The following is a 27,998-nucleotide window of genomic DNA, read 5'->3' as shown; positions in this document are numbered from 1 at the left end:
GACAATAAGTACAGTTAGTATATCATTTATGTAATTTTGCCAGCTTTTTACCCTTTACTGAGTGGGTAATCCTTTACATCATGTATGTATTTTTTCATGTTTAACGCCGCACTCAAGAATGCCCAGTACATAATCGATCCTTGATAAGACAACCAACCCTATCTGATATCATGTGTTTTGATCTTTGCAAGTGGGATTCAGTGACGAGCATCAAATAAGTCAGCAGCCTGACCAACATTTCTCATTAGCCGACTCTTACGACAAGCTTGGTTAACTTTACTGAAGACCAGTTCTCCTTCAGATCTCCGCAAGACCTGTCGGTGGAGATGTGTAAAACCCAGCAATGTACTCTGTTTATTATATTATCTGTCACCCTTGATATGGGTTCAAAAATCTTAAATCGAATGTGCTGAGATAACCTAGCTCCGGAATTTTAGGAATGCAAGGAAATTGATCGGCGATGTTAGCAATAGACTATATACGTGACACAACTTCCACCCATTCCATAGATCATTCGTTAAAAATATGACTGGCCAGGGAAGGCTTTTCTAGATTTTCTCAGGCGTTTCAGTGCATTTATAGCCTGCTGGAGTATATAACGTCGATAAACGTGTATGAAGACGACAATGTTGGAGTTTTCTTTCATGCTTAAACTTACAAGGCCAAATTAAAATGGGGTCTAGCATACCAAACAGAGGTATGAAAATGTACCTCCAAATGAATGTATGCTTGTATTGTAATAATTGCAAGGCTTTATGTCGTTTTAAGAGTTCTACAGAAGTAAAATAGTTTTGAAAGATGTTCAAATTTTATTCAGTCTGACAATGTCACCAGGTTGTAAACATCTCAAACACCAAATGCTGATATTGTCTTTTAGCTGGCAAGAAAGCCTGAAACAATCGAACAAAATGTACGGCCTAACGTAATGTTAATATATAACATATTACGTATAGTCAATTATTCACATGAAAGAGACAACAATTTGTATCTGCAGTAAATACGAATAAATGGCAAGGTTCAAGTGTCTGTGGGTGGGAGTGGAACTGTCACCTGTAACAGTATTGTGCACGTGGCTGACAACTGTGTGTATTGCGCACGTGCATTGTATGCTGAGGCAAAAACAGCCTCTCAAATGTATGTGGAACGTCCTAAGGATATAGGGCGCCCGCTGCGCACAGATGCGCCTCTGCGCATCTGCATCCCGTATGTATCTACCAGCGTCAAATACACGAACACAACTACACGTCATCGATTAAACGTGACTGCTCTTCGTTCTTTAACACATTGAAACCGCGGTGTATATCAATAGACCATCACCTAAAATGTTAACAAGAACTGTTTTGATAACTGTATTGAAAAGAATGTCGAGAACTGTGCGCTTGAATATGAGAGGTATGCAGGGGCGCTTCCACGTTATCTAATGTAATGTGTTCCTTTAGCCTTTCGCAGGTGCACCTCTCTGGGGATTTTGGCAATGGAATCCATGTCCAAGACCAAGTATAAGAATCTTCTTGTACGAACTCAATCACCTGTACCTATAGCGCCTAAATACTTCTTGTATCTACTTCTCTATGTCGCTATAATAGCTCTGAAGAAGTGTGTGTGTGTGTGTCTGTCTGTCTGTGTGTGTGTGTGTGTGTGTGTGTGTGTGTGTGTGTGTGTGTGTGTGTGTGTGTGTGTGTGTGTGTGTGTGTGTGTGTGTGTGATATTCTTTAAACGGACTACTTCACTCACGAACACAAGTTTTACCTTTCATGATCATGTCCCGATTAACCAACAAGTGGAATTTTAAAACTTAATCTTTAAATCTAAATTGTTTTGTCGTTATGGACGAAAGATACAAACCTTAGCCTGAGGTACAGATTTCGCGGGTTCTAATCCCGACGGAGGCTTTAAATCAATATAATCCATCATTAATTAAATGAGAGCAAAGAAAAAAGCTACGTCTGAGTCAAATTATCTTTAACCAGCAATGGGGTAACTAAAAAGGCGGACAAAGACAAAGGAGAGATGGCTTGAAACACTTTTTTATCTGTTAGTGCTTACTTGGCTAGCGTTCAAGCAGCTGAAGCATCTTTCATCTCCAGAGATTTTGAGTTCAACTCAACCGTTCTGAGTTAAATACGTACGGCGCATTTCCTTGGGCAGACCAAAACCTGTTGTCTTGGGTTCGAATCCGGTTTCGCCATGATTATGTTTCTACGTTTTTCAGAACGATACCAGTGCACTTGGGTTTCACGATTTGCATCACTCCGGGCTTTCGTCTCAGCTGACAAGGGGTGATCTCCAAGTTTTCACCAAATGGGACTTACCATTACATGGAATGTAGGGGCGGATAATCCAACTGCAACTATCCACACACAGGGTAGTATCTTTTTGGTATTTCCCAAGGTGCACAGAGTTCGAGCCTTCATTGGGTGGACGATGACAATGTACCTAAAACATATAATTTAAGAAAGCAACTTAATAATTAGCTTTTGAATTGCCATGTGTACAAGATAATGAAGGGAAATATCATCAGCCTTCCGATGAAATATGTGTGAAAGAATTTGATTTGATATACAGGAATACTTCTATCCGTGATGCACCAACCGAATATGGTTGTTTTGTGGTTGTCAAAGTGGACAACCGGCCTGTGGCAAAGGTGTTGCCCCGCTGTAGATAACATCGCTTATTGGTTGATACCATATTTCGATAAACAACTTTGTTTTGCGCCATTCCTTCAGCAGAATACCAACGAAAAGTAGTGGCGTTGCGTAATTGTTGCTTGCTATACACAAGTTGTTTTTATGAGCACCTTGTGTGCTGTTCACATTAACAAAAACACTCGAGTATGTATTGTGCCCTCAACAAAAATATACACGTGCCATTTGTGAATCCCGGCTTTAAAGTGCATTATTTACTTTCAGAACAAAATATTGTTTATTGACCTTTATATGAAGCAGAGTAACTTTTTTTAGAGTTATGAATTGCTGATTTTGATTGTTTGGTGAGCCGTATATCCAGTTGTTATTTCACCTCATTACAATTTTCAAGGGAACTGTCCCAAACGCGTGTCTCACGTTGTTTTGGAATAATCACATACACAATACAACGACACATATGCAAGTAACGATTTTATAAATGATAGCGTCATCGGTGGCAGGCTAACAAAATATGTCTTGGAATATAACCCACTATGGAAATACGGATAATTGTATTTGTCTGTGAATGAAAGTGGTGAAACAGCTGGCCCATTACGAACATGCGAAAAAACACACTATCCTAATGAGGTTCCTGTGCCATTACACCTTGGCATTGCATTATGAATGAACACACACCAGGAAACCAGATGAGGCAATGTTAACCTTCTTGCAGCTCAGAGACATCAATAAATCGTGAGACGTTTTTTAAATCAGGTAAAATATTAAAGTAAAACTTCATCCACGTTTCATATGAATGAGAGAATAATTGATATAGGTACACTTTTTGTTAAAGCAGGCATGTATGAAGAAAAACGTTCTGCTTTTTTGTATGAAAAATATATAACGCTCATGAGTCAGGCAATCAGACATCCGTATGGTACACATTTGGGACCAAATGAATTGAAGTGAAATATATCTATCTATTAACTGATATGACAAAATCTGTGATAGTTCCATGCAGGTTTCAACATGCCTGATTTGAAGAATGGCAATCAGCATTAATAGAAACCACTGGGATGCTTGCCGCAGATATATATTTTGGTAAAGTTGACAAAACCCAGGAGTAAGCATCAGGTTGTGCCTTTGTCATTATGAGTGAGTGAAGAGGTTGTGTTTGTTGTTGAGTGGGTGAGTGAGGGAGTACGTGTTTGGCTGTGTGGGTGGGTGGGGGTGGGGACAGAATTTCGGCAGATAACGGATAAACGCATAGGGTTATATATCATGCACACCGACGATAACAATGGTTAAAGTAACGGCCCGGCTTTCCCTTCATCAATGTCACAATATGCATATGTTTACAACTTATGTTCCTTCACAGCGTTGTGATCTATAAAAATTCTTCATTTCCGTATTTTTTGCCTGTCCTAGCCATTAATAATTGTTGACGTTCTTGTGTAATTTAGCCTGACAAAGCGATCCCCGATATGGAATATGTCGTGTTAAAATCTCCATGTTGCCAGAATCAATTGGAATATTTTGATAAATGATCCAGCTACACCCTGGGCCCACAATATGTTGATCCACCTTAGTGTTATCTGTGATCAAATATTATCCTTTCCCATCAACCAACGGCATTTTCATTGATTACATCATCCAGGCTGCGACTTAGTACTGATATTTATGTAACAGAGGTGATGGCCAATGTCATTTTGGGGATTCAAAAGAGGACTGGATTTTGTTCAAGTGGCCAATACTGACATTTTCCAGACACACTTGGCCACGATTCCCAGCCGAGATGTTACCTTCATTGATTCGAGTTCCCAAACTGTTTTGTTTGGGGAACAGAGTACGTTATGTTACACGTTTGAGCACAGGGCTAGTTTCATTCAATAACTTTGGACGAATACATATCGATTGATAGAGTGATAGACGCTCCTGGATTCCTGTATAAAGATACTCTGCGATACGAGGAAACGTAATTACTGAACAACAACCTGTCTTTCTTTACTCCAAAGACATGAACCACAGCAATGAATATTATTAATCTATTGCACACAGATTTATGATAAGAGGAATAGCTTCATATTTCTGTGGCCATTTGCCCCTTCACGTATCCTATGTCGGAGCATTTAGGTCCACGTCTCACAGTCATCGATGTACTTAATACTTATCTTAAACTGAATGCAACAAGTATCACATCATGGTGTTGAGACCATTGTTTGTTGAGGTTGCATCATTAGCCGGGGCGTGTGTCAATTCTTGAATCAGAAATGCTCTGCGATTGAAGATACGACATTACTATTTTTACCATTATTTATTGTAAATAACGCTTGTATTGTGACTATACAGTGCTTTAACAATACACGAAGATTAGCCAATGTTGGGCAAAGTTTGGAATTTCTCTGTCATAAGTTTGCATTGTTTCCTTCATCGTCTTCGGCATTTGATCTGGAACGGTCAAAGGTTCCAGCAAGACATATTTACCATCTAGAGGTCATATATGTTGTAACATCCAATCAAGCGAGTGAAAAGTATTAAGAACACTTGCATGATGCCCAGCACTTGTAAGCGTAAACTACAGTAATCGAATGATAAGTCGAGAGAACAATAACTCAACTTGAAAGTCACTGTACAGATACCTTCAAAAAGTTGTCTTTTGTATACATTTGTTTGGGTTTTTTTTTCGGTAAATGAGGACATGGAAGGATTGGAGTACATGTAGCTTTGAAATATCAGGTGAGGTGAGGTGAAATTGGATTTAACGTCGTACTTGAGAATATTTCGCTCATATGACGACGTGCATGCGTGTGTGTGTATGTGCGGCTGCTTGTTCTAGCCCAGACTGAAGCTGGTTTTATAGTGCTAGCCCACTGAGATACCATGCCGCAGTGAAGCATGGATACCCCACTCAGACACATTATACTGACTCCGAGCCGACCAGTCCTTGTTGTACCCACTAATGCCGAGCGCCAGGCAGGGACCAACAAGGACCATATTTTAACGTCTTTTGGTATGACGCGGTCGGGTATCGAACCCGCGACCTTCCGCTCTGCAGGCGGATGCTCTAACCACTACACCACGGAAGCGGTCTTTAAATATCAGGAACCGGTCGTAATAATCAGGAATCAGTCGTAATAATCATATGTACTTTCAACGTCACCTTCCGTTTCCCATATCACACTATTCGTCATACGATACACTACAGAAAACAACTGTTACAGGTTTTGGATTTGTTGTTTAACGCCGCACTCAGCTATATATATATATATATAATATTTCAGCTGTATGACACCGGTCTGTAGATAATCGAGTCTGGACCAGATAATCCTAATATGATCAACAGTATGAGCTTCAATGTACGCAGCTGGGATCCGATGACATGTGTCAACATACCAACTGACCAACCGATCCCGTTAGTCGACTTACGACAAGTATGGATTACTGAAGACCAATTCTAGTCATGAACTTCACATATTGAAAACAACAGGCAACTTAACCTACTACATGTGGAGTTAGTCCTAGCCATCATTATCCTAGCCTGTTCTATTTGTCATATTGTCAGATGTATATTGTACCAAGTCTGTTCCAAGCTATTGTGATATATGTCTTGTAGCGCATGGATCTGATTTGCACACCAAATTTCAATATATATTACACAATCATTTTATCCGTATTTTGATTCTAGGTGTATAGTTCATTTAATGTCTTTAGAGCCAATCAGTGTTAGATAAAACATATCAAATGTGTGTTCGGTTTGGATGTAAAACATTACATATTTAAACATGTTTAAATCTGAAGAAGCCTCGTATGTGTTTTCAGCACATTTTAAGCATGTTAATGTAGATATTTCCAAGATATTTCATATTTCGATGTATTTATCAATCATTATGTGTTTCTATTTTGCTTTTTTATTTAGAATAGTGAAGACTGGATACTCTTTTGCACTGACGTTATGTATGCAGTCCAAAGAATAATCATAAAATGTAAAAATCACACTGAATTCAATTGCAGATTTTGAAACACCGTTAGAAGTTATTAAAACCCTCTTGGGAAATATGTTTTATGGATATATTTCTTTTCAAACTTGGTTTTCATTTTAAAATGTTTCCATGAGACGTTTGTATGACAAAATAGAGACTGTAACCCTATATTATGCTATACCCACCCTCCACACCAGAGCCCATACCATGACGTATATCTGAAGTCCCAAGGCTAAAGAAATAACACAAAGAAATGGAGAATGTAAGGACGTATGTCCTGTGCAATAAATCAGATCAATTCTGAGAGCTCTCTAGAGATAGGCGTTGGACAGAATGTGATTTTTAAGAACTGACTGGTTGTTACAGGTGATTTTAGGGTTCCTATTATTTGAAAAGTTGTTGACAAGTGAGGGTTTTGAATAAAAAGCATGGTGCCAGCATGGAGCCAGAGATGGTCACTTATGCAGCTTCAAAGCTTTTTCTCTATTCATATGTGAAAAATAGTAACCTTATAGATTCTTTAGGGGATGGAAGATCACAAATCCAACTCGTAATTTTATAGTTCAGTTAGCTGCGCATATCTACAATATATATACACAATTACATTTCAGTCATAAACCGCAGATTGATTCCGGGTAGTATTTATCAGTGGGACAATAACAGCCATAATTCAAATGTAAACCAGAAGCGTTCCCTATGGAGCCAATAAATGGGAGCTTGAGGGAATGCATTATTTCAGGGAATATTCTCAACGAGACGTGAGAAACATAAAAGAAAGATTCACCTGTATATTACTAAATCAAAGATTCTCCCATTTATTACTAAATTAAACACTTAATACTTGCCACCTGCTGGATGGTGGCAACAAGGATCACAAGATGTAATTTTCAGATATGTAATTCCTTAAAACAAAATGTATTGCCTACGCAGGTTTTACACAAACTGTGTCCATTGATCCTAGGTACCAAATTAATGTCGAAAGAGTCAACCGCAAGTAATATGAAATCATAATGACCAGGCTGTAAAGGACATAACTCCATACCCAATGTGGTTCTTAGCTATGACTAACTAACATCCCTTTCACTGCATCACTGTGTTTTCGCACTTATTCATGTTCCGCTCCCAGGGGAGAATACAAACTAAGCTGCTTGTGAGGTGCTGGAAGGTCACTGTGTGACTTGATCCTATCAGGTACCCACAGGAGGCTTATTTCAAACAACGCTACTTACCAAAGGAGACACCATATGAGCCACAACTCCCTAGAACCTTTCAAGAGCAAAGCTAAATACATGTTTACATGTTACATGGAGTGGTTGGTTATGATAAATGCATACATATATATGGGTGCATGACCAAGTGTCGATATGCCAAAATATATTTGGTAACATTGAGTGGACAACAGTCGTATGTTTTAGATACATACATTGACAATGAGTGGCCGACATTCCGTTTTGCTAAATACACACATGGTGTCTGATTCACAGGTATATGTAGAATGACATTCACTGGTGCTAAACATAAACCTGTAGCATTAGTACCCCACAGTCGTTAGTAATAAATATACACATGTAGCATCAGAAGTCCACACTTGTTAGGGCTAAATAGACTCATGTGCACGTTTATTCCGCTGTTGTTAGGGCTAAATATACACATGTGCACGACTATTCCGCGATCGTTAGGGCTAAATATCCACATGTGCACGATTATTCCGCTGTTGTTAGGGCTAAATATACACATGTGCACGACTATTCCGCGATCGTTAGAGCTAAATATACACATGTGCACGATTATTCCGCTGTTGTTAGGGCTAAATATCCATATGTGCACGACTATTCCGCGGTAGTTAGTGCTAAATATCCACATGTGCACGACTATTCCGCTGTTTTTAGGGCTAAATAGACTCATGTGCACGACTATTCCGCGATCGTTAGGGCTAAATATCCACATGTGCACGACTATTCCGCTGACGCTGCTGATATTGAATTATCACATACAAATTTGTAGCGTGTGCACACTACGTTCGCTTGTAGACAAATTCTAAAAGCAAATAACATGAAAACTAAAAACCCAAAACATTACATTTTATATATCGACACATACTGCAAGAGGTTCAACTGAATATGTTAAGAAAAATGAATGACGACATTTCAGATAACTGCTCTGATAACCTGGCACAGTCTGGCTCCTGACATCATATCACAAGGGTGTACTGGGCGCTGTGAATATCAGACAAACATACGCAGCCCGAGAATATTATGAAGCTTTTCTGACACTGGCTAACCGAAATAAAGGAATTTCACCCTGCCGTCACACTGTAGTAGTAAAAGAAAGATAGGTGCACAGTTTTATCTAACAGTTCTTATCTACAGTGTAATTAACAAGTTAACTTTTTTAAAACTAGTTGATACGATGCGTTTGATTTCATCATTTATAAAACAGGCATCATTTTTTTAAATGGCTTCATGGACTGCCTCTGTCTCTGGTAATATAAAATGAACATAATCTAGGCTCAACCTGGCAACTGGACAACACTAAACACAGTTCTAATCAATAAATATCCTCTCATCATTTTTAAAGGAGATACATACACTGCAAGTCTAACGCTTAAAATTGTTACATTCTTCCCAAAGTAGTTGCCTAGAAATGTGTTAGCGTTTTCACAGGCAGTTTACACGAAAACGTTTGATTTGAATTTTTTCGTGTCAAGAGTTACATATTATGGGAGGGTTTCAGTAAAATTGAAGAATATATCTTTCAAAGAACCGAGGACGCGCACCGAGTATCCGGCATCTTAAGCATATTACACTCATTCTAGACAAAGAAACGTCTGTCGTATTGTAACTATTATCAGACAAGTGCCTATATACACTGTAAACAAAGTGTCTTGCCATATAAAAGGTTTCTCCTTTCTCCTGAGTGAATACCGGATTTACATAACGTGAGCTTCAGTGCCTCGTGTTGAAGGAGACGTGCCCGAGGCAGAGACATGATCACTGCGGGATGTCGTACTTCCCATTGGTCTGGCAGCTATTAACCTTATTTCAAAATAAACACGGCGGCGGGTATGTCCCGTCTTGTCGCAGTGAGACGCAACAATTACAGGCCGTTGAAGCCCTTTACGGCTCACATACCATGCTGATATGTGATATAACTGAAATACTGCCCTCTCCCCAACTCTTACTCCTCGTACCGAGACCGACTTTTAAACCGACATCTATATAGATTGTTACCCACCTTAATGAAACATGTAGCATTTATTTAATATATACCACTGTTTAAAATGAGATGTTTAAAAACATTCATTTACCTTATGTGCCGTTGCTGGAATTTGTTTTTACAGTGCGGCGTAAAGCAAAATCCATTCATTCAGTTTAGCGTTCATTAGTGTGCTGGCAAGGCAGGAAGATTAATGGGCCACGCACACTGTTGCAAAATGTGCGCTCAGTGATCCAGACTAGCCCCGTTGACGTAGTGGGACAATGGGTTACGCAACTAAACACTAATTAGATATAGGTAGATGCTTATACAATTCTAATGAATAAAATGTTGACTCTCAACAAATCAAAAAAACATTAACTTTAATTTGTACAAAAGTAAAACCTTTTTGTATGACACAGAGTAAGACCTGAAGTGTTTTTGAAAGACGTAATGTTAAAAGCAGGTTTTGCTGTGAAGGTCCCGCTTTGGGTACCATTATCCTAGCCTGTTCTATTTGTCATATTGTCAGATGTATATTGTACCAAGTCTGTTCCAAGCTATTGTGATATATGTCTTGTAGTGCATGGATCTGATTTTGCACACCAAATTTCAATATATATTACACAATCATTTTATCCGTATTTTGATTCTAGGTGTATAGTTCATTTAATGTCTTTAGAGCCAATCAGTGTTAGATAAAACATATCAAATGTGTGTTCGGTTTTAAACATTACATATTTAAACATGTTTAAATCTGAAGAAGCCTCGTATGTGTTTTCAGCACATTTTAAGCATGTTAATGTAGATATTTCCAAGATATTTCATATTTCGATGTATTTATCAATCATTATGTGTTTCTATTTTGCTTTTTTATTTAGAATAGTGAAGACTGGATACTCTTTTGCACTGACGTTATGTATGCAGTCCAAAGAATAATCATAAAATGTAAAAATCACACTGAATTCAATTGCAGATTTTGAAACACCGTTAGAAGTTATTAAAACCCTCTTGGGAAATATGTTTTATGGATATATTTCTTTTCAAACTTGGTTTTCATTTTAAAATGTTTCCATGAGACGTTTGTATGACAAAATAGAGACTGTAACCCTATATTATGCTATACCCACCCTCCACACCAGAGCCCATACCATGACGTATATCTGAAGTCCCAAGGCTAAAGAAATAACACAAAGAAATGGAGAATGTAAGGACGTATGTCCCTGTGCAATAAATCAGATCAATTCTGAGAGCTCTCTAGAGATAGGCGTTGGACAGAATGTGATTTTTAAGAACTGACTGGTTGTTACAGGTGATTTTAGGGTTCCTATTATTTGAAAAGTTGTTGACAAGTGAGGGTTTTGAATAAAAGCATGGTGCCAGCATGGAGCCAGAGTTGCTCACTTATGCAGCTTCAAAGCTTTTCTCTATTCATATGTGAAAAATAGTAACCTTATAGATTCTTTAGGGGATGGAAGATCACAAATGCATCTCGTAATTTTATAGTTCAGTTAGCTGCGCATATTTACATATATATATACACAATTACATTTCAGTCATAAACCGCAGATTGATTCCGGGTAGTATTTATCAGTGGGACAATAACAGCCATAATTCAAATGTAAACCAGAAGCGTTCCCTATGGAGCCAATAAATGGGAGCTTGAGGGAATGCATTATTTCAGGGAATATTCTCAACGAGACGTGAGAAACATAAAAGAAAGATTCACCTGTATATTACTAAATCAAAGATTCTCCCATTTATTACTAAATTAAACACTTAATACTTGCCACCTGCTGGATGGTGGCAACAAGGATCACAAGATGTAATTTTCAGATATGTAATTCCTTAAAACAAAATGTATTGCCTACGCAGGTTTTACACAAACTGTGTCCATTGATCCTAGGTACCAAATTAATGTCAGAAAAGAGTCAACCGCAAGTAATATGAAATCATAATGACCAGGCTGTAAAGGACATAACTCCATACTCAATGTGGTTCTTAGCTATGACTAACTAACATCACTTTCACTGGATCACTGTGTTTTCGCACTTATTCATGTTCCGCTCCCAGGGAGAATACAAACTAAGCTGCTTGTGAGGTGCTGGAAGGTCACTGTGTGACTTGATCCTATCAGGTACCCACAGGAGGCTTATTTCAAACAACGCTACTTACCAAAGGAGACACCATATGAATCACAACTCCTAGAAACTTTCAAGAGCAAATAAGCTAAATACATGTTTACATGTTACATGGAGTGGTTAGTTATGATAAATGCATACATATATATGGGTGCATGACCAAGTGTCGATATGCCAAAATATATTTGGTAACATTGAGTGGAGTCGTATGTTTTAGATACATACATTGACAATGAGTGGCCGACATTCCGTTTTGCTAAATACACACATGGTGTCTGATTCACAGGTATATGTAGAATGACATTCATTGGTGCTAAATATAAACCTGTAGCATGAGTACCCCACAGTCGTTAGTAATAAATATACACATGTAGCATCTGAAGTCCACACTTGTTAGGACTAAATAGACTCATGTGCACGATTATTCCGCTGTTGCTAGAGCAAAATATCAAATGTGCACGACTATTCCGCTCTTGTTAGGACTAAATATCCACATGTGCACGATTATTCCGCTCTTGTTAGGGCTAAATATATACATGTGCACGATTATTCCGCTGCTGTTACGGTTTAATATCGCATGTGCACGATTATTCCGCTGTTGTTAGGGCTAAATATACACATGTGCACGACTATTCCGCGATCGTTAAGGCTAAATATACACATGTGCACGACTATTCCGCTGTTCTTAGGGCTAAATATACACATGTGCATGACTATTCCGCGGTAGTTAGGGCTAAATATACACATGTGCATGACTATTCTGCGGTCGTTAGGGTTAAATATACACATGTGCACGACTATTCCGCGATCGTTAAGGCTAAATATACACATGTGCACGACTATTCCGTTGTTCTTAGAGCTAAATATACACATGTGCACGACTATACAGCTGTAGTAGGGCTAAATATACACATGTGCATGACTATTCTGCGGTAGTTAGGGTTAACATACACATGTGCACGACTATTCCGCGGTCGTTAGGGCTAAATAGACTCATGTGCACGATTATTCCGCTGTTGTTAGGGCTAAATATCCACATGTGCACGACTATACCGCGGTAGGTAGGGCTAAATATCCACATGTGCACGACTATTCTGCGATCGTTAAGGCTAAATATCCACATGTGTACGACTATTCCGTGGTCGTAAGGGCTAAATATCCACATGTGCACGACTATTCCGCGGTCGTTACGGCTAAATATCCACATGTGCACGACTATTCCTCTGTTGTTAGGGTTAAATATCCACATGTGCACGACTATTCCGCTGTTGTTAGGGGCTAAATATACACATGTGCACAACTATTCCGCGATCGTTAGGGCTAAATATCCACATGATGCACGACTATTCCGCGGTAGTAAGGGCTAAATAGCCACATGTGCACGACGATTCCTCGGTAGTTAGGGCTAAATAGACTCATGTGCACGATTATTCCGCTGTTGCTAGGGCTAAATATACACATGTGCACGACTATTATTCCGCGGTCGTTAGGGGCTAAATATCCACATGTGCACGACTATTCCGCGATGGTTAGTGCTAAATATCCACATGTGCACGACTATTCCGCTGTTGGTAGGGCTAAATATCCACATGTGCACGACTATTCCGCGGTCGTTTGGGCTAAATATCCACATGTGCACGACTATTCCGTTGTTGTTAGGGCTAAATATCCACATGTGCACGACTATTCCGCGATCGTTAGGGCTAAATATCCACATGTGCACGATTATTCCGCTGTTGTTAGGGCTAAATATACACATGTGCACGACTATTCCGCGATCGTTAGAGCTAAATATACACATGTGCACGATTATTCCGCTGTTGTTAGGGCTAAATATCCATATGTGCACGACTATTCCGCGGTAGTTAGTGCTAAATATCCACATGTGCACGACTATTCCGCTGTTTTTAGGGCTAAATAGACTCATGTGCACGACTATTCCGCGATCGTTAGGGCTAAATATCCACATGTGCACGACTATTCCGCTGACGCTGCTGATATTGAATTATCACATACAAATTTGTAGCGTGTGCACACTACGTTCGCTTGTAGACAAATTCTAAAAGCAAATAACATGAAAACTAAAAACCCAAAACATTACATTTTATATATCGACACATACTGCAAGAGGTTCAACTGAATATGTTAAGAAAAATGAATGACGACATTTCAGATAACTGCTCTGATAACCTGGCACAGTCTGGCTCCTGACATCATATCACAAGGGTGTACTGGGCGCTGTGAATATCAGACAAACATACGCAGCCCGAGAATATTATGAAGCTTTTCTGACACTGGCTAACCGAAATAAAGGAATTTCACCCTGCCGTCACACTGTAGTAGTAAAAGAAAGATAGGTGCACAGTTTTATCTAACAGTTCTTATCTACAGTGTAATTAACAAGTTAACTTTTTTAAAACTAGTTGATACGATGCGTTTGATTTCATCATTTATAAAACAGGCATCATTTTTTTAAATGGCTTCATGGACTGCCTCTGTCTCTGGTAATATAAAATGAACATAATCTAGGCTCAACCTGGCAACTGGACAACACTAAACACAGTTCTAATCAATAAATATCCTCTCATCATTTTTAAAGGAGATACATACACTGCAAGTCTAACGCTTAAAATTGTTACATTCTTCCCAAAGTAGTTGCCTAGAAATGTGTTAGCGTTTTCACAGGCAGTTTACACGAAAACGTTTGATTTGAATTTTTTTCGTGTCAAGAGTTACATATTATGGGAGGTTTCCAGTAAAATTGAAGAATATATCTTTCAAAGAACCGAGGACGCGCACCGAGTATCCGGCATCTTAAGCATATTACACTCATTCTAGACAAAGAAACGTCTGTCGTATTGTAACTATTATCAGACAAGTGCCTATATACACTGTAAACAAAGTGTCTTGCCATATAAAAGGTTTCTCCTTTCTCCTGAGTGAATACCGGATTTACATAACGTGAGCTTCAGTGCCTCGTGTTGAAGGAGACGTGCCCGAGGCAGAGACATGATCACTGCGGGATGTCGTACTTCCCATTGGTCTGGCAGCTATTAACCTTATTTCAAAATAAACACGGCGGCGGGTATGTCCCGTCTTGTCGCAGTGAGACGCAACAATTACAGGCCGTTGAAGCCCTTTACGGCTCACATACCATGCTGATATGTGATATAACTGAAATACTGCCCTCTCCCCAACTCTTACTCCTCGTACCGAGACCGACTTTTAAACCGACATCTATATAGATTGTTACCCACCTTAATGAAACATGTAGCATTTATTTAATATATACCACTGTTTAAAATGAGATGTTTAAAAACATTCATTTACCTTATGTGCCGTTGCTGGAATTTGTTTTTACAGTGCGGCGTAAAGCAAAATCCATTCATTCAGTTTAGCGTTCATTAGTGTGCTGGCAAGGCAGGAAGATTAATGGGCCACGCACACTGTTGCAAAATGTGCGCTCAGTGATCCAGACTAGCCCCGTTGACGTAGTGGGACAATGGGTTACGCAACTAAACACTAATTAGATATAGGTAGATGCTTATACAATTCTAATGAATAAAATGTTGACTCTCAACAAATCAAAAAAAAACATTAACTTTAATTTGTACAAAAGTAAAACCTTTTTGTATGACACAGAGTAAGACCTGAAGTGTTTTTTGAAAGACGTAATGTTAAAAGCAGGTTTTGCTGTGAAGGTCCCCGCTTTGGGTACTCCAAGTAGCCAATGGTTTTCAGCGTGATAGTCTTGCCCCGTAAAACTCTTGCATAAAACAAAGATTTTACCGACACTTATAGACCATTTGTTCCTGAGATAGGAGTTTTATATGATACAGCCCTTTCCACGAACCAAAGATTTATCTGTTAAAACATCATGTACGCACATGTATGTTTATGAATCACTTTCAACTAGTGTTGATGCCAGGTGTTCGCAAAAAGGTGCGCGTAATTTACACCAGTGGTACCCGTGATAAACACATGCAAGGCTAGTAAAAGTCAAAGTCAAAGACTTGTTCATCTGAAAAAAACAAAGAGCCTGTAGTACACTTCAAAACTGGGAAGTGCATCGGATATAATTTTTTTACTGCTGAGTCAAATTAGGAAATGTCAACTTTTTTATATCATTAAGAGTCTTATGGAGCTCATTGAAATCACGATGACAAGAAAAAGCTTGGTCGTACCGAAGAAGTTGTGAATTGCAAACATCATAGAATCATATGTTTTACTATTGAACGGAAAGTTAATATGTACAGATGTATACGTGGTGTTTTGCCATTAAACGTGTATGTAGTTATACCTTTCAAAGAAAAGTATCGTTAGAAGCTTTCAACATAAACTACTCCATTGAACTTAAATAATTATGATCTGTAAAAATCAAATGTTTGGCGACTGATTACTGAAAAGATTCCCTTTTTGGAATAGCTATGTGTCTTGATTGAAACTCCATGTTTTGCACTTATCTGACAAACTTTTTCTTTGACATCCGATTCTACTGACTAAATAATCGAACGAATGAACACGTGGACGTGAAGGTTTTGCTCTTGTCAATTATATATAACCAGCATGATTCAGGGAAACAGTCGGGGATTGCGTCGGATATTTTTAAGTAATCAAGCATACCCATTTTACATATACAAGATCTTTTGCGATTTGCGAACACACATACTCTCAACTTTTGCTATGCGTCACAACATTTGCTGAGCACTGTCAATGAAAGACAAAGATACTGTTACTGACGTCAATCACGTAACGGTAAATTCTATTGAGTAACCTGCTGATTACGATATAAGTTTACCGCCACGATGCAACTGTATCTCGCAGCTGTATATTGGCCAACAAATGATGAGTTTCTTTCTTTTTCCTTAGGTCTTTCATATGTGTGATACTCCTTAATGTTTTAATCTTATATTTTATACATTTTATGCACATATTGTCTAGTGTGTCTCATTGGCCATCTGGCCTGGTGTCTGTATTTTTCTATGTCTTTTTACCGTTGCCATTTTTTGACATGTACATTCACGTGACACAAAAATAAACTATTTTGTCCGTCTGTCAGTATGTCCAACCAAGATCCTCAGGACTGTGAATGAAACCAGTGACCTTGGCGATGACCGAGAAGGACGCTCGTCAGCATCATACTTAATCTGACCCCGATATTTTCATTGACAGGTGTCACAGAGAGTGACCACTGATTGAACCAAGACACACAATAACAACGACAGTTCAGGCTCTCGAAGATATGGCAATCACTGCTACAACGATTTAATATTGGTGCTCCTGTAGCGTCTGTTTCTCAGAAGAATCTGAGATTAAATCCATTTATTTATAAGGCTTGTCAAATACTGGACGCAGCAACGATAATGAAAAACATATCAGGCTCACTCATTGATGAATTCAGTGATTAATATTTCAGTCTGATTTTTCAATGTGATAACTTATATCGTTTATCATCTCCGATTTGATTAAGGTGGATGTTTTTAAATGCTGATGACAAGGAAGGAACTTAAATAGTAAACGATACCTCACGGGTTAACTAATTACCGATTCAGTGGGTGAATTTGGTTAAACTCTGCTTTGAATAGGACATCTAATATATCACGGACTGCCAGCTTGAGGTGGTTGGAAAGTCTGAAGTGATGCAGGGCTTATACGCTTGCCACAGTTATGCCTTTCGTGAAGGGTGCTGACAAACCTTCAAATATCATCAGAACAAATCGGTATTTGAACCCATGATCGCAATTTACTGGCATACTCAAGCGTCGCATTTTCAGCATAGCGAATCGTGGAGCCTTAGATGCTCGTAAAGCTCTTATTGACAAGGGGTATTTTTCTAGCATATTTGTAGACTTCCACACCACAGTTGTCCGAGACTTCTACCAGACGGTTGGTGTTTCACCGTAACTGCAGTTGACACGTTGACGACGTGAACAACGTCAGATCCAAAAAGACAAATTGAAATTAGAAAAATATTATGAATAGAAGTTCCTCTTCATTTATGATTTTCATGTAATATTGTAAATGGGTAAAAAACACAAAAAATGTATTAGCAAATAACCATCTGGCCATAACCATTTACAATACAATGAATTTATAAACAGAAACCTTGTGCTATACAAATGTACAGTATTGAATGTGTGTGTTGAATGTAACTGATATGAAAAAAACTTATGCTTTCTGTAATTGCTGGCCGAAAAGGATATATTTCGTTTATAAGTATACAACAATATCTTGTTTTGCAATCAAATTGTTAAAACCTTTTTCATATGATTAAATGGTACAATTCACCTGATACAAATTTAGACATTTGTTGATAAAGGTTAGACGAGCCAGATAAAATTCCATTTCCCAAGGATTATCGCCTAGAGAAATCTCCTAAGCTTTCCGGAGATTCAGAATGCCCCTGAAGAAACTATAGCTTTTATCTTTGCCCGACAACATTAAAAACCCACAGCAGAGAGTAGCGAACAGTAAAAACTCGCAGGCTTACAAACATGTAGGCTCGAAAGCTACGTTGCCTTGTTTGTGACGACGGTGTTCTTGGCAGAGGAATTGTCCAATATCCTGGAGACTGTCAAGTGCGTAGATTACTCGACCACTTGCAACCTGAGATCAGTGCTTTGACTTCCGGTAGCAGTCCCAAAGTGATTTCTACCTTCTGCGATAATATCGCCGATCGGTTTCCGAGACCCAAAAAAACCGTTTGCAGTCAGATGTTGATACAAACATACATTAATTGGTTTTATTATTTTCAATTTGTGCAACGCTAAGACCAGCATTCTAAGGCCACAAAATAACATATTTTATCAAAGGGACCTTTCTGATACGCCAAACAGTTCATCGTCAAGCGGTTATATTGCCAATACGTCAGTCATGTTATCGCATAGTTCCCAATCCACTGTGACTTGAATTGGTGAATTCAATTCTACAAACGCCTTTTCAATCCATGCAATTCATAAACTTTGAAGAGATGTGAATTTTACAGATCTGTAATCTGAAACTACTACTTAAGGGTCATTCAAGACTTTTAGTTGATATCAGTGTCTTTCACGTTAATATTCAAGGTCATATTCGTGTTCTCAAAAGATAAATACATTGATTTGTTCATCACACATTTTCTCAATTACAATTGGTGCCTCTCAACTCCGGTTGATAGTTTATTGTAATCCCATGATACCGACTTTTATTCACATAATCATTTTAATGAAGACATTTGTTCCTTGTCGGCGACGAATGACAGTCGTTTGTCATGAAAACTCATTACATTATTCAAAGAAAGTTGAAATGCGAAACGCAGATCATCGAGTAAATACAACTCAATTAAAACACTGAAGTTTGGTGACGGATATTATCAAAGTGACTTTATGTTATCATTAATGTGATATATGAATTTTAATCGCATCTCATTTTGACAGCAAAATGATGTTACTTTCTAATATGCGTTGAAGGTGACACCGTAAAGCAAATGTCATGAGTGAGTTTTGTTTTACGCCGCACTCAGCAATATTCCAGCTATATGGCGTCGGTCTGTAAATAATCGAGTCTGGACGAGACAATCCAGTGATCAACAGGATGAGCATCGATCTGCGCAATTGGGAACCCATGACGTGTCAACCAAGTCAGCGAGCATGACCACCCGATCCGGTTAGTCGCCTTTTACGACATGTATAGGTTACTGAAGATCAATATTTTAACCCTGATCTTCACGGATAAAAACAAGTGTCGACTAAATAAAAACACGATGTCACCAAAGATTATACGTAATCTATTGTTGTAACGTTTTTCCGCAGGTTTTTCTTTTAATTTTTAGGATGTATGTCTTCATCATCGTTCTTGCCAATGTCATATCACATTTTCACATTTACATGACCTTATGATATGAATCTAGTTTTCGCTCCTTTTCAGCACGCCCAACTAACAGACAAATGAGTTTCTGTCGCAGCCGTTTGACTGGGGTTTGTCTGGCGCACAGACAGAACAAGCTTCTCAGAAAACACTGACTCATTGAAACTGAAGTATCATAGGTTTGTTTCGACCAATGATGATACCAGTTTGTGAAAAAGGATTTTAATCCGATTTTCCATACGGTCGCTACACACTAGGCCCTACTATCTTTACAGAAAATATTTGAATATGGAACCTGACAGCAACGTATATTAAATGTTGTTGACGGTAACGTCTTACATTACCCATGTTAGCTGAAGTGTAATGCCTTTATTGTTTTAAGAACCTGTCCTTAATCTAAAGGCCTACTGTTGGAATCTCACAGTGTTTAGCACAATGCCTTATCTAGCAAAGTACATATGGTGAAATAAATACTTGAGACACTGTGAATGTCATTAAACAGATGGTGCTTTAAGTAAAATGATATTTTCTTTCACGATAATGACGTCATCAGCAAATAGTAGCATCAAGATGCAGGACTCTACCCAGTTTGTAAAACGCAATGCAAGCTAAATTGATCAATGGCGTATTCTTGTTTAGAATCAAATGCTTCGTTGTCTTCATTATCGAGGTCATTTATACCATTTTAGTGCATTTTAAAATACATTCTACACGTCCATCGATTAAACAAGCTTGAGCGATATCAGCGAGTGAGTAATCAAACGAAGAGGTCTCCAGTGTAGAAGTTGTAAAGTGTCTGCATGTTCCATTCTATAGCTATCTGCACAAACCTGGAGTTCAAGAGGCGATACAGAGGTCGAATACGTGTTGTAAAGATCCCTCAATGTTGCTGTCATCCACTGATCTTGGTTCGAAACCCAATTCTCTCTGATCATGATCCTTGGTTTGTCAACATCTCGCTCCCCAATTTGAAAACGTGCCAGACCTTCAATATTTCAGACTTACTTTTAAAGCAAACCTGGCCTGCTTTGATACAAATGACTGTTCAACACTCACTCACTCCACTGTCATACTGGCCCATCGCATGTGTTTCCTCACTACTGGCATTGGCAGCCACGACTTTGAACAATCCTACAAATATTGATCACATAAAGCGTGATATATTCCAATTGTCACGAAATAATGTTACAGTACATTAATATGCAATTACGCACTTACTTATATAGGCATTTCAGCTGTATTTATATGTTTATTTTGAAACATCTTGTAGGCTTTATGAGTCCGTGTGACCACCGTGGGCATCCAGAACTGCACGGCATCGCCTCGGCATCGAACGAATAAGTCTCAGAATCTCGTGTTGCCCAATCGCAGCCCACTCTCTGCCTGTAGTGCCTGTGCGAGTTGTTGAAGTGTCTGGGGCTGAGGGTTACGGCGTCGCACCCGTCTATCCAGGGCATTCAACAGATGTTCGATCGGGTTTAAGTCCGGTGATCTTGAGGGCCAGGGGAGCACATTGATGTTGTTGTTCTGGAGGAAGTCTCTAGTGTGACGTGCTGTGTGGGGCCTGGCATTGTCCTGTTGAAACAACTCCCTCTGGCGATCAATGATTGGAAAGAGGTGTGGGCGTAGGATTTCGTCACAGTACCGTTGAGCTGTCAGGTTGCATTGGATCATCACCAAATCACTTCTCCTACGGCAGGTGATCTCTTCCCACATCATAACACTGTCCCGGCCGAATCTGTCCACCTGGGGAACGCAAGCGTCGGCGAAACGTTCACGTCGACGTCTGTACACCCGCATTCTTCCACCTCGTCGTTCCAATAGAAATTGTGATTCATCATTGAACCAGATTCTACGCCAATTTGGTAGGTTCCAGGCCTGAACGTTGGTGCACCATTGAACTCGATGTCGACGATGTTGTTGTCGAAGCACAGGGCCAAAATAGGGTCTTCTGGCACGTAAACCAGCCTCTCTCAACCTGTTCCTGACGGTCTGTGCAGAAAGCCTCCTCAATCCGGGTATTTGTCGAGCGGTACTGGTCGCCTTAGCTGTTCGATGACGCAGGTGATGTACCCGGATGTAGCGATCCTACGCCGCAGTGGTCGCTCGACGTCGCCCACTACGAGGGGCATCTGCTACCGCATTCTGCCGGCGATATCTCTCCCAGAGCCGTGAAATGGTGCTTTGGTGAACATTCATGCGTCGGGCAACTGCACGTTGAGACTGGCCAGCTAGCTTCAAGCCAACCAATGGCGATATGACGGTTGGCTTAGACGGGGCATTTTGCTTTCGTCAACAATATTCTAAATACAGTGAATAATCGACAGACAGCGTTCAACCTTTTATACCCATCATTAAGACTATCTGATCCCCAACTTTCACGTGCATTGCATGTGAATTGTGTATTCTGTGACACTACACGCCGAAATTGAAAATCATGCTGTTAAATACGGGTATTTTGTGGATGGTGCGTTTTGTTGTGATGTTTCAAAACATAAACACCAAAGGACTCATAAACAGAGCAAAACCTTTTGTAAAATGAATCACGTTTTAATTCATTGCTACATGAAATTGCTATTTTCATGATGCGTTTCATTTTTGGGAGAGTATATCTAGTATGATCTTTTCAACGTGTAGAATGTAGTATTCGCATCTCAAAAACTATGTTGTTCTCACAGAATGATGTGATATGATATGATTTCGCTATTATTTACATAGCAAAGACCTCGCAGAAAACAACTCTTATAGTGCTTACAAAACCTGTTCCTGCTTAACTTCATTAATTGTTCCCAGGGCTGGTAAACCTCTGAAATACATGTGTACATGTGTATACACCGCTCCTTGGGGGAAACATAGGGAGAATTATGTCAGTTATGTCAGTTAGGGACATCCAAGAGAAAAAACACAATATCGACATTAGTGATTTATTTTCACGAGCTGGGGAAATAGCCTTTCCAACTTCAAAGCGTGGAAGGTGTTAGAGGCTGTAAAGCGTGCAAAAAAGTCGGAGTAACGCCGATAGTGATCGCTTCGGTCGTTTCTGACAAAAACTACATTATCTGGACGTCACATTTGGGTAGTGTATTCAAAATCAGACATTGATTTTACGTCGTTTAAGGTCACACTTCGGTTCAGTTAATCTTTTTATGCACGGATTCATCTATTTAACCGAGCTTCATCAACCAAGGGGCAGAGGTATTACACTAGTGTTGCCACAAGAGGATCGCCACAGATTCTTCCGTTGCAGGAATATTTGTAAACGACAATGTATGATGGTTAGTTTACGTACATGTACATCAGCAAGCCTTGAGTCAGGTTTGACCAGTATCACAGCTAATAGACCTTTCAGCTCCACCTCCTTAACTATGTATTTGTCTTGCTTGATCAAAAAGTAAGATGCACGTTTACAAGCTCATGCTACCTACTCGTATATTTACATTACGCATACTACACCAACAGCCATCCATGCTAACATCGTGTCAGCTTTAGGGTGTCTCCTTTGCCAGTGTTAAGAGACGGGCAGCGGAGTTCAAGTGGGGAAGATGTGAAGAATCTCGAATATGATCAAAGATCCTGATCAGGAAGACCTTTAACTACCAGCAGTAAGGGAACTGTTAATTTACTACAGATGATGGTATAGTATTACCAGAAATGATTGAGAATTTTAGGAATATATTTAATTGGATTTCTAGTATAAACAACCTTGACCAGCTATCAAGTGCTTGGGTTCATTCAAGAGAGACAACTCCGTTAATCCTTTTTCATTAGTTTGTGAAGAGTTATCCCCCTTTGTTTACTTGCTAGCAGACGACATTTTCAGTGATCCTCAGTATGGATGATTTAGAGCAGAGGAAGTTGATTTTAGAGTATTATAACAAGGACATCAGATCAGCTAAAGCGATTTCAAGTGGAACAGGCATCCCTTTGTCCACTGTTTATCGTGTTTTGAAAAATATTGCAAATGGATATGGCATTGAGCACCAGGGAGGCGCAGGTAGGCCCAGAAAATTGAATGTCGGTGACAGGAGGCGGCTTGGTATTCTTGTTTCTAAAAACAAACGAAGGAGTTTAGAAAACTTAAGGCTGGATATGATTGATAGAGGAACTGTGGCTGTCTGTAAGGAGACAATTAGAACTGAGCTGCATGCAATGGGTTGGCAGAAAAGTCGAGGAATTCCATCACCGATCATGAAACCTGAACAAAAGGAGCGAAGGTTGAACTGGTGCTTACAGCATAGACATTTTAACTGGGACAATGTGATTTTCTCAGATGAAAGTTCTGTGTAGCTGTTTCTTAATACACTGAAATTCTGGACCAAACAAACTGGAAAACCTTTATATCAGCGCCCAAAGTACAGTCTGAAATTTAACGTGTGGGGTGGCATATCTGTGTTAGGGGCAACGCCCCTCTGTGTATTTGAAGGGAATATGAACAGTGAGTGGTACACAGATATTCTCGAGGGACATTTACTTCCATCTGCTCACGTGTTCTATTGAAAGTTTGGATTTTCCAGCAGGACAACGACACGAAACATCGTTCAAAGCATTCACAGGCCTGGTTTCGGTCCCAAAATATGACATTATTAGATTGGCCAAGCTGTAGCCCTGACCTAAATCCAATAGAAAATATTTGGGGACTTATGAAGAAAAGTGTCAATAAGAAAAATCTGATAAATATTGCTGAAATGAAAGAAGAGGTGGTCCGATATTGGGACAGCATGGACCACGACTTTCTAACTTCTTTGATCAGTAGTATGCCACGCCGCATTGAAGCCTGCATTGCTGCCCATGGTGATTTGACAAAATACTAACTGTTCACCTGTCTTTCAGTTATGTTCTGCTAATATTCACATTTAATACGTGAGTAATGAGTGAAAAAAAATATAAAAAATTACAATCCTTAAATTCGCAATAATTTCTGGTTGTACTGTGTACCTTTACTTGACGACTTACCACACGTCACGTAGACGATACATTAGGTTTCTCTCATGTTTGTTATGTGGTTATGTGCTGTTAATGTATTTGTAGTAATTGACAGTGGCAGCATTTGCCTATGGCACTGGCAGGACGTCGTAAGTGCGATTACGGTAATTATGGGGCCTGTCATGTATTGCTGTTTCTACTGACTGCAAAGGAGTGATGAAATCAACCGAGTTTCCAAGCCTCATCAGCCCATTCATGTGGCTGGCTCGAGCCAGAAGCGCGATGGTGACCTGTAGTTTTTTCAGAAACTCCAGGGGGAAATACTTATTTGAACCACAGTATTCCTTTGTCGGTTGAAAACCGAAAAAGTGCTCCCATATTAGTCTAATGGGTGCAGGCATTCCCTTTCCTAATTTACTTAATTCAGTATGTGCAGATCTCCAAGTCAACCTTTGCGTTTTCAATTGAAAATATTTTTTATTACCTCACACGAAAAAATCTCTGAAGAATGAACTGGGTATACCCGGCCCTTGTATCCAAGGCTGCATGGAGTCATCATACAGAAATTCACAATTTTCAATTGAGGTGATTTTCAAAACATATTAACATACTATCAACGGTATCAATGAGAACTGGTTCTATTCCATTTTGAGTGAGTGAGTGGTTTTACGCCGCTTCTAGCAATATTCCAGCAATATCACGGCGGGGGACACCAGAAATGGGCTTCACACATTGTACCCATATGGGGAATCGAACCCGGGTCTTCGGCGTGACGCGCGAACGCTTTGACCACTAGGCTACCCCACCGATCTTATATCAAAATGAACTTTTGTATGGTTGCAAGTGGCATGTACATGTATGTGTGAAATAAGACGCCTAACGACTTTTACCTTCCACAACTTAACAGGACAGCTATGTCCTATATCCTTCTTGTACCGAGTACCCCATTGTGGTTTATTTTGAAAACTTAATATAGAATCTCACTCTATGCTGATTAGTTCCCGCAGACATATGCCCATGCCCATAGGTGTACAGGAGGGAGGGGTTGTGGAAATGTTAAACATACGCCTGTCCTTTGGATAATGATATTTGTGGTATATAGGTCCAGTCTATTTTCTAGATTATTTAAAACTGTTACTGACGCAGTAGCACACCAAATAACCTGTAGGCAAATACAGTACTCAAAAGACCTTTTCATGATATTCAAAAAATATCCCCACTTTCATAACAAGTGTTCTTTGTAATCTTATTTTATCATAAGTATGTGTTTATTAATCACAATCTCATAGGAATATCACCAGGTTTTCGTGAAAAGAGGAGTCACACAGCACGAACACATGCACAAATCAAGTCAGTGTTGGTCAATTAGGAAACTGCATTGGACCTAAATTGTGTAATTGGGGCTTAAGATTTGGAAATGTTCTCCCAATTTCTAGCTTAAAACATTAGACAGTTCTACTGGGGCCTTGATCAAACCAACTCGTATGACGCTCTTTAAAATAATCGTAGAACACAATGCCTGAACCGCAAACGTTGAGATATGTGGACACCAAATGCTGTAGCTGCTGGAATGTTGCTCGACGTACAAAGGTAAGTCAGCTGGTACGAGAACAAAACACGTCTTCAATATGTCTTCCATGTAACGTTTCACAAGCTTCAGTCTTGCGCCGTCATCATGTCTTGAATGTTGTATCCTTGATCACAGACCATTCAAACAGGAGCTGCATGACACTCTTTGCGAACGTCGTAGAGGACGCATGCTCGATGTCTATAGATCATTTATAGACGATGTCAGGCTATCGATATATCTGAAGTTTGAGTTAAACTTCTCTGCCGTGTTTCTTTGTTTTGGTTTTGACAATCCAAGAAGGTCTTAATATGTACAAATAAACACACGAGCATGTTTACTTCTTCCCTAATCCTCCTTAAAATGTCGTGTAAATTTAACCAGTTAGGAAGTTCATCTTTTCATATTTTGCCTGTCATATAGCTTGAATGTTGCTGAGTGAGGCGTTAAACAAACAAAGAAATCAAATTTACGTCTAGCTGGACATCAGATGACATTTGCTTTAATACTCGCCAAATTGGTTCCTCATTATATGAAGAACGTGATTGTCCTGAACGTCGAAGACGGAGAAATAATTAGAAGCTACAAAACCCTTTCCACATCCATAAGAAGACTAAATGAAGCAAATCGTTTGAGATTTGGGAATCCACTTGGTGTTAATTAAACTTGTGTCAAATACGTTATGCATTTATGAGTAAAGTCCTTCCTTGATGGTGTTAAGGTGTATGGTGAATTTTGTGGACATCACTGAACGTATGTGATGACGACGTTATGAGCAATCTCTTCATGTTATAGATTCAAGCTATAAGGTGATAGTTCTTTTGCATGATATATGCAGATTTTTTCCTCAGTTAACATGAGGCCATATATCATATATGTCACTTATACCAAGTTCTCTGTTAAACAATTATTGTAGCGATGTACGGACCTGGGTTATTTAAGGGGAAACTTTGAGGGTTTCATCGTACTGGTAACCGTCTACAACCTATGCAATTTCCCAAGTACGCCCATATTCAAATCAGACGCCATCTGGTCACTGCTGGGACGGATTGATTTAGACAAAGACATGGGACTGGTGTGGATATTGATAACGCATTAGTACATTAATACCACAATCTGGCAACTGAAGACATTTTACTTTCAAAATAACCTGCACTTGCTTTTGGAGTGAATGACGCTGTTTACATTTCCCTGGTATGTACGTAATCTAGCCCGGACCAGACAAACAAATAGTGGACATGAGCAAATCTGTCTGGGCACACATGACCATCAAGGTCACGCTATTCTCGCCCGTTCTAACCGGGGATCTGTTCTGTCGTGACATTCATATTCTGGTTCACAACAGATATGACACTCGGCAACGATTAGGCAGTCGATAGGATAAAGCTTGATGTTCCTTTTAACCCGATGGAAAGGGATCGCGAACACGTGTTATCATGATTATGTGACAGTGATTCATAAAAAAACAGCCAAGGAATTGTACAGTGGATTCTGCTTTGAGCAGAGATTGATTGAAGGGATGATGTCTGTTTTACTGTATTCACATAGTAATAATATACAGTACAATCAGAAATTATTGAGATTTTAAATATTGTATTTTTTTTAAAAAAATTTACTCATTACTCACGTATTAAATGTGAATATTAGCATAACATAACTCCAGATTCAAAGACAGGTGAACAGTTAGTATTTTGTCAAGTCACCATGGGCAGCAATGCAGGCT

General features: G+C 39.3%; 1 protein-coding gene across 1 annotated transcript in view; it reads right to left on the bottom strand.

Annotated features, from left to right (window-relative positions):
• Positions 1 to 27,998, bottom strand: part of LOC124275224 (QRFP-like peptide receptor) — a 92,567-nt gene that overhangs the window by 29,774 nt on the left and 34,795 nt on the right. The window contains exon 2 of the mRNA XM_046710708.1: positions 2,313 to 2,436. Coding sequence (XP_046566664.1) covers positions 2,313 to 2,436 — 124 coding nt within the window. The remainder of the gene's footprint in view (positions 1 to 2,312; positions 2,437 to 27,998) is intronic.

Source organism: Haliotis rubra, unplaced genomic scaffold, assembly GCF_003918875.1.
Source record: "Haliotis rubra isolate DU_JTF1 unplaced genomic scaffold, ASM391887v1 Scf2, whole genome shotgun sequence".
Taxonomy (NCBI): Eukaryota; Metazoa; Mollusca; class Gastropoda; order Lepetellida; family Haliotidae; genus Haliotis; species Haliotis rubra.
Note: the sequence above shows the minus strand (reverse complement) of the source record. Positions and strands in the feature narration are given on the sequence as shown.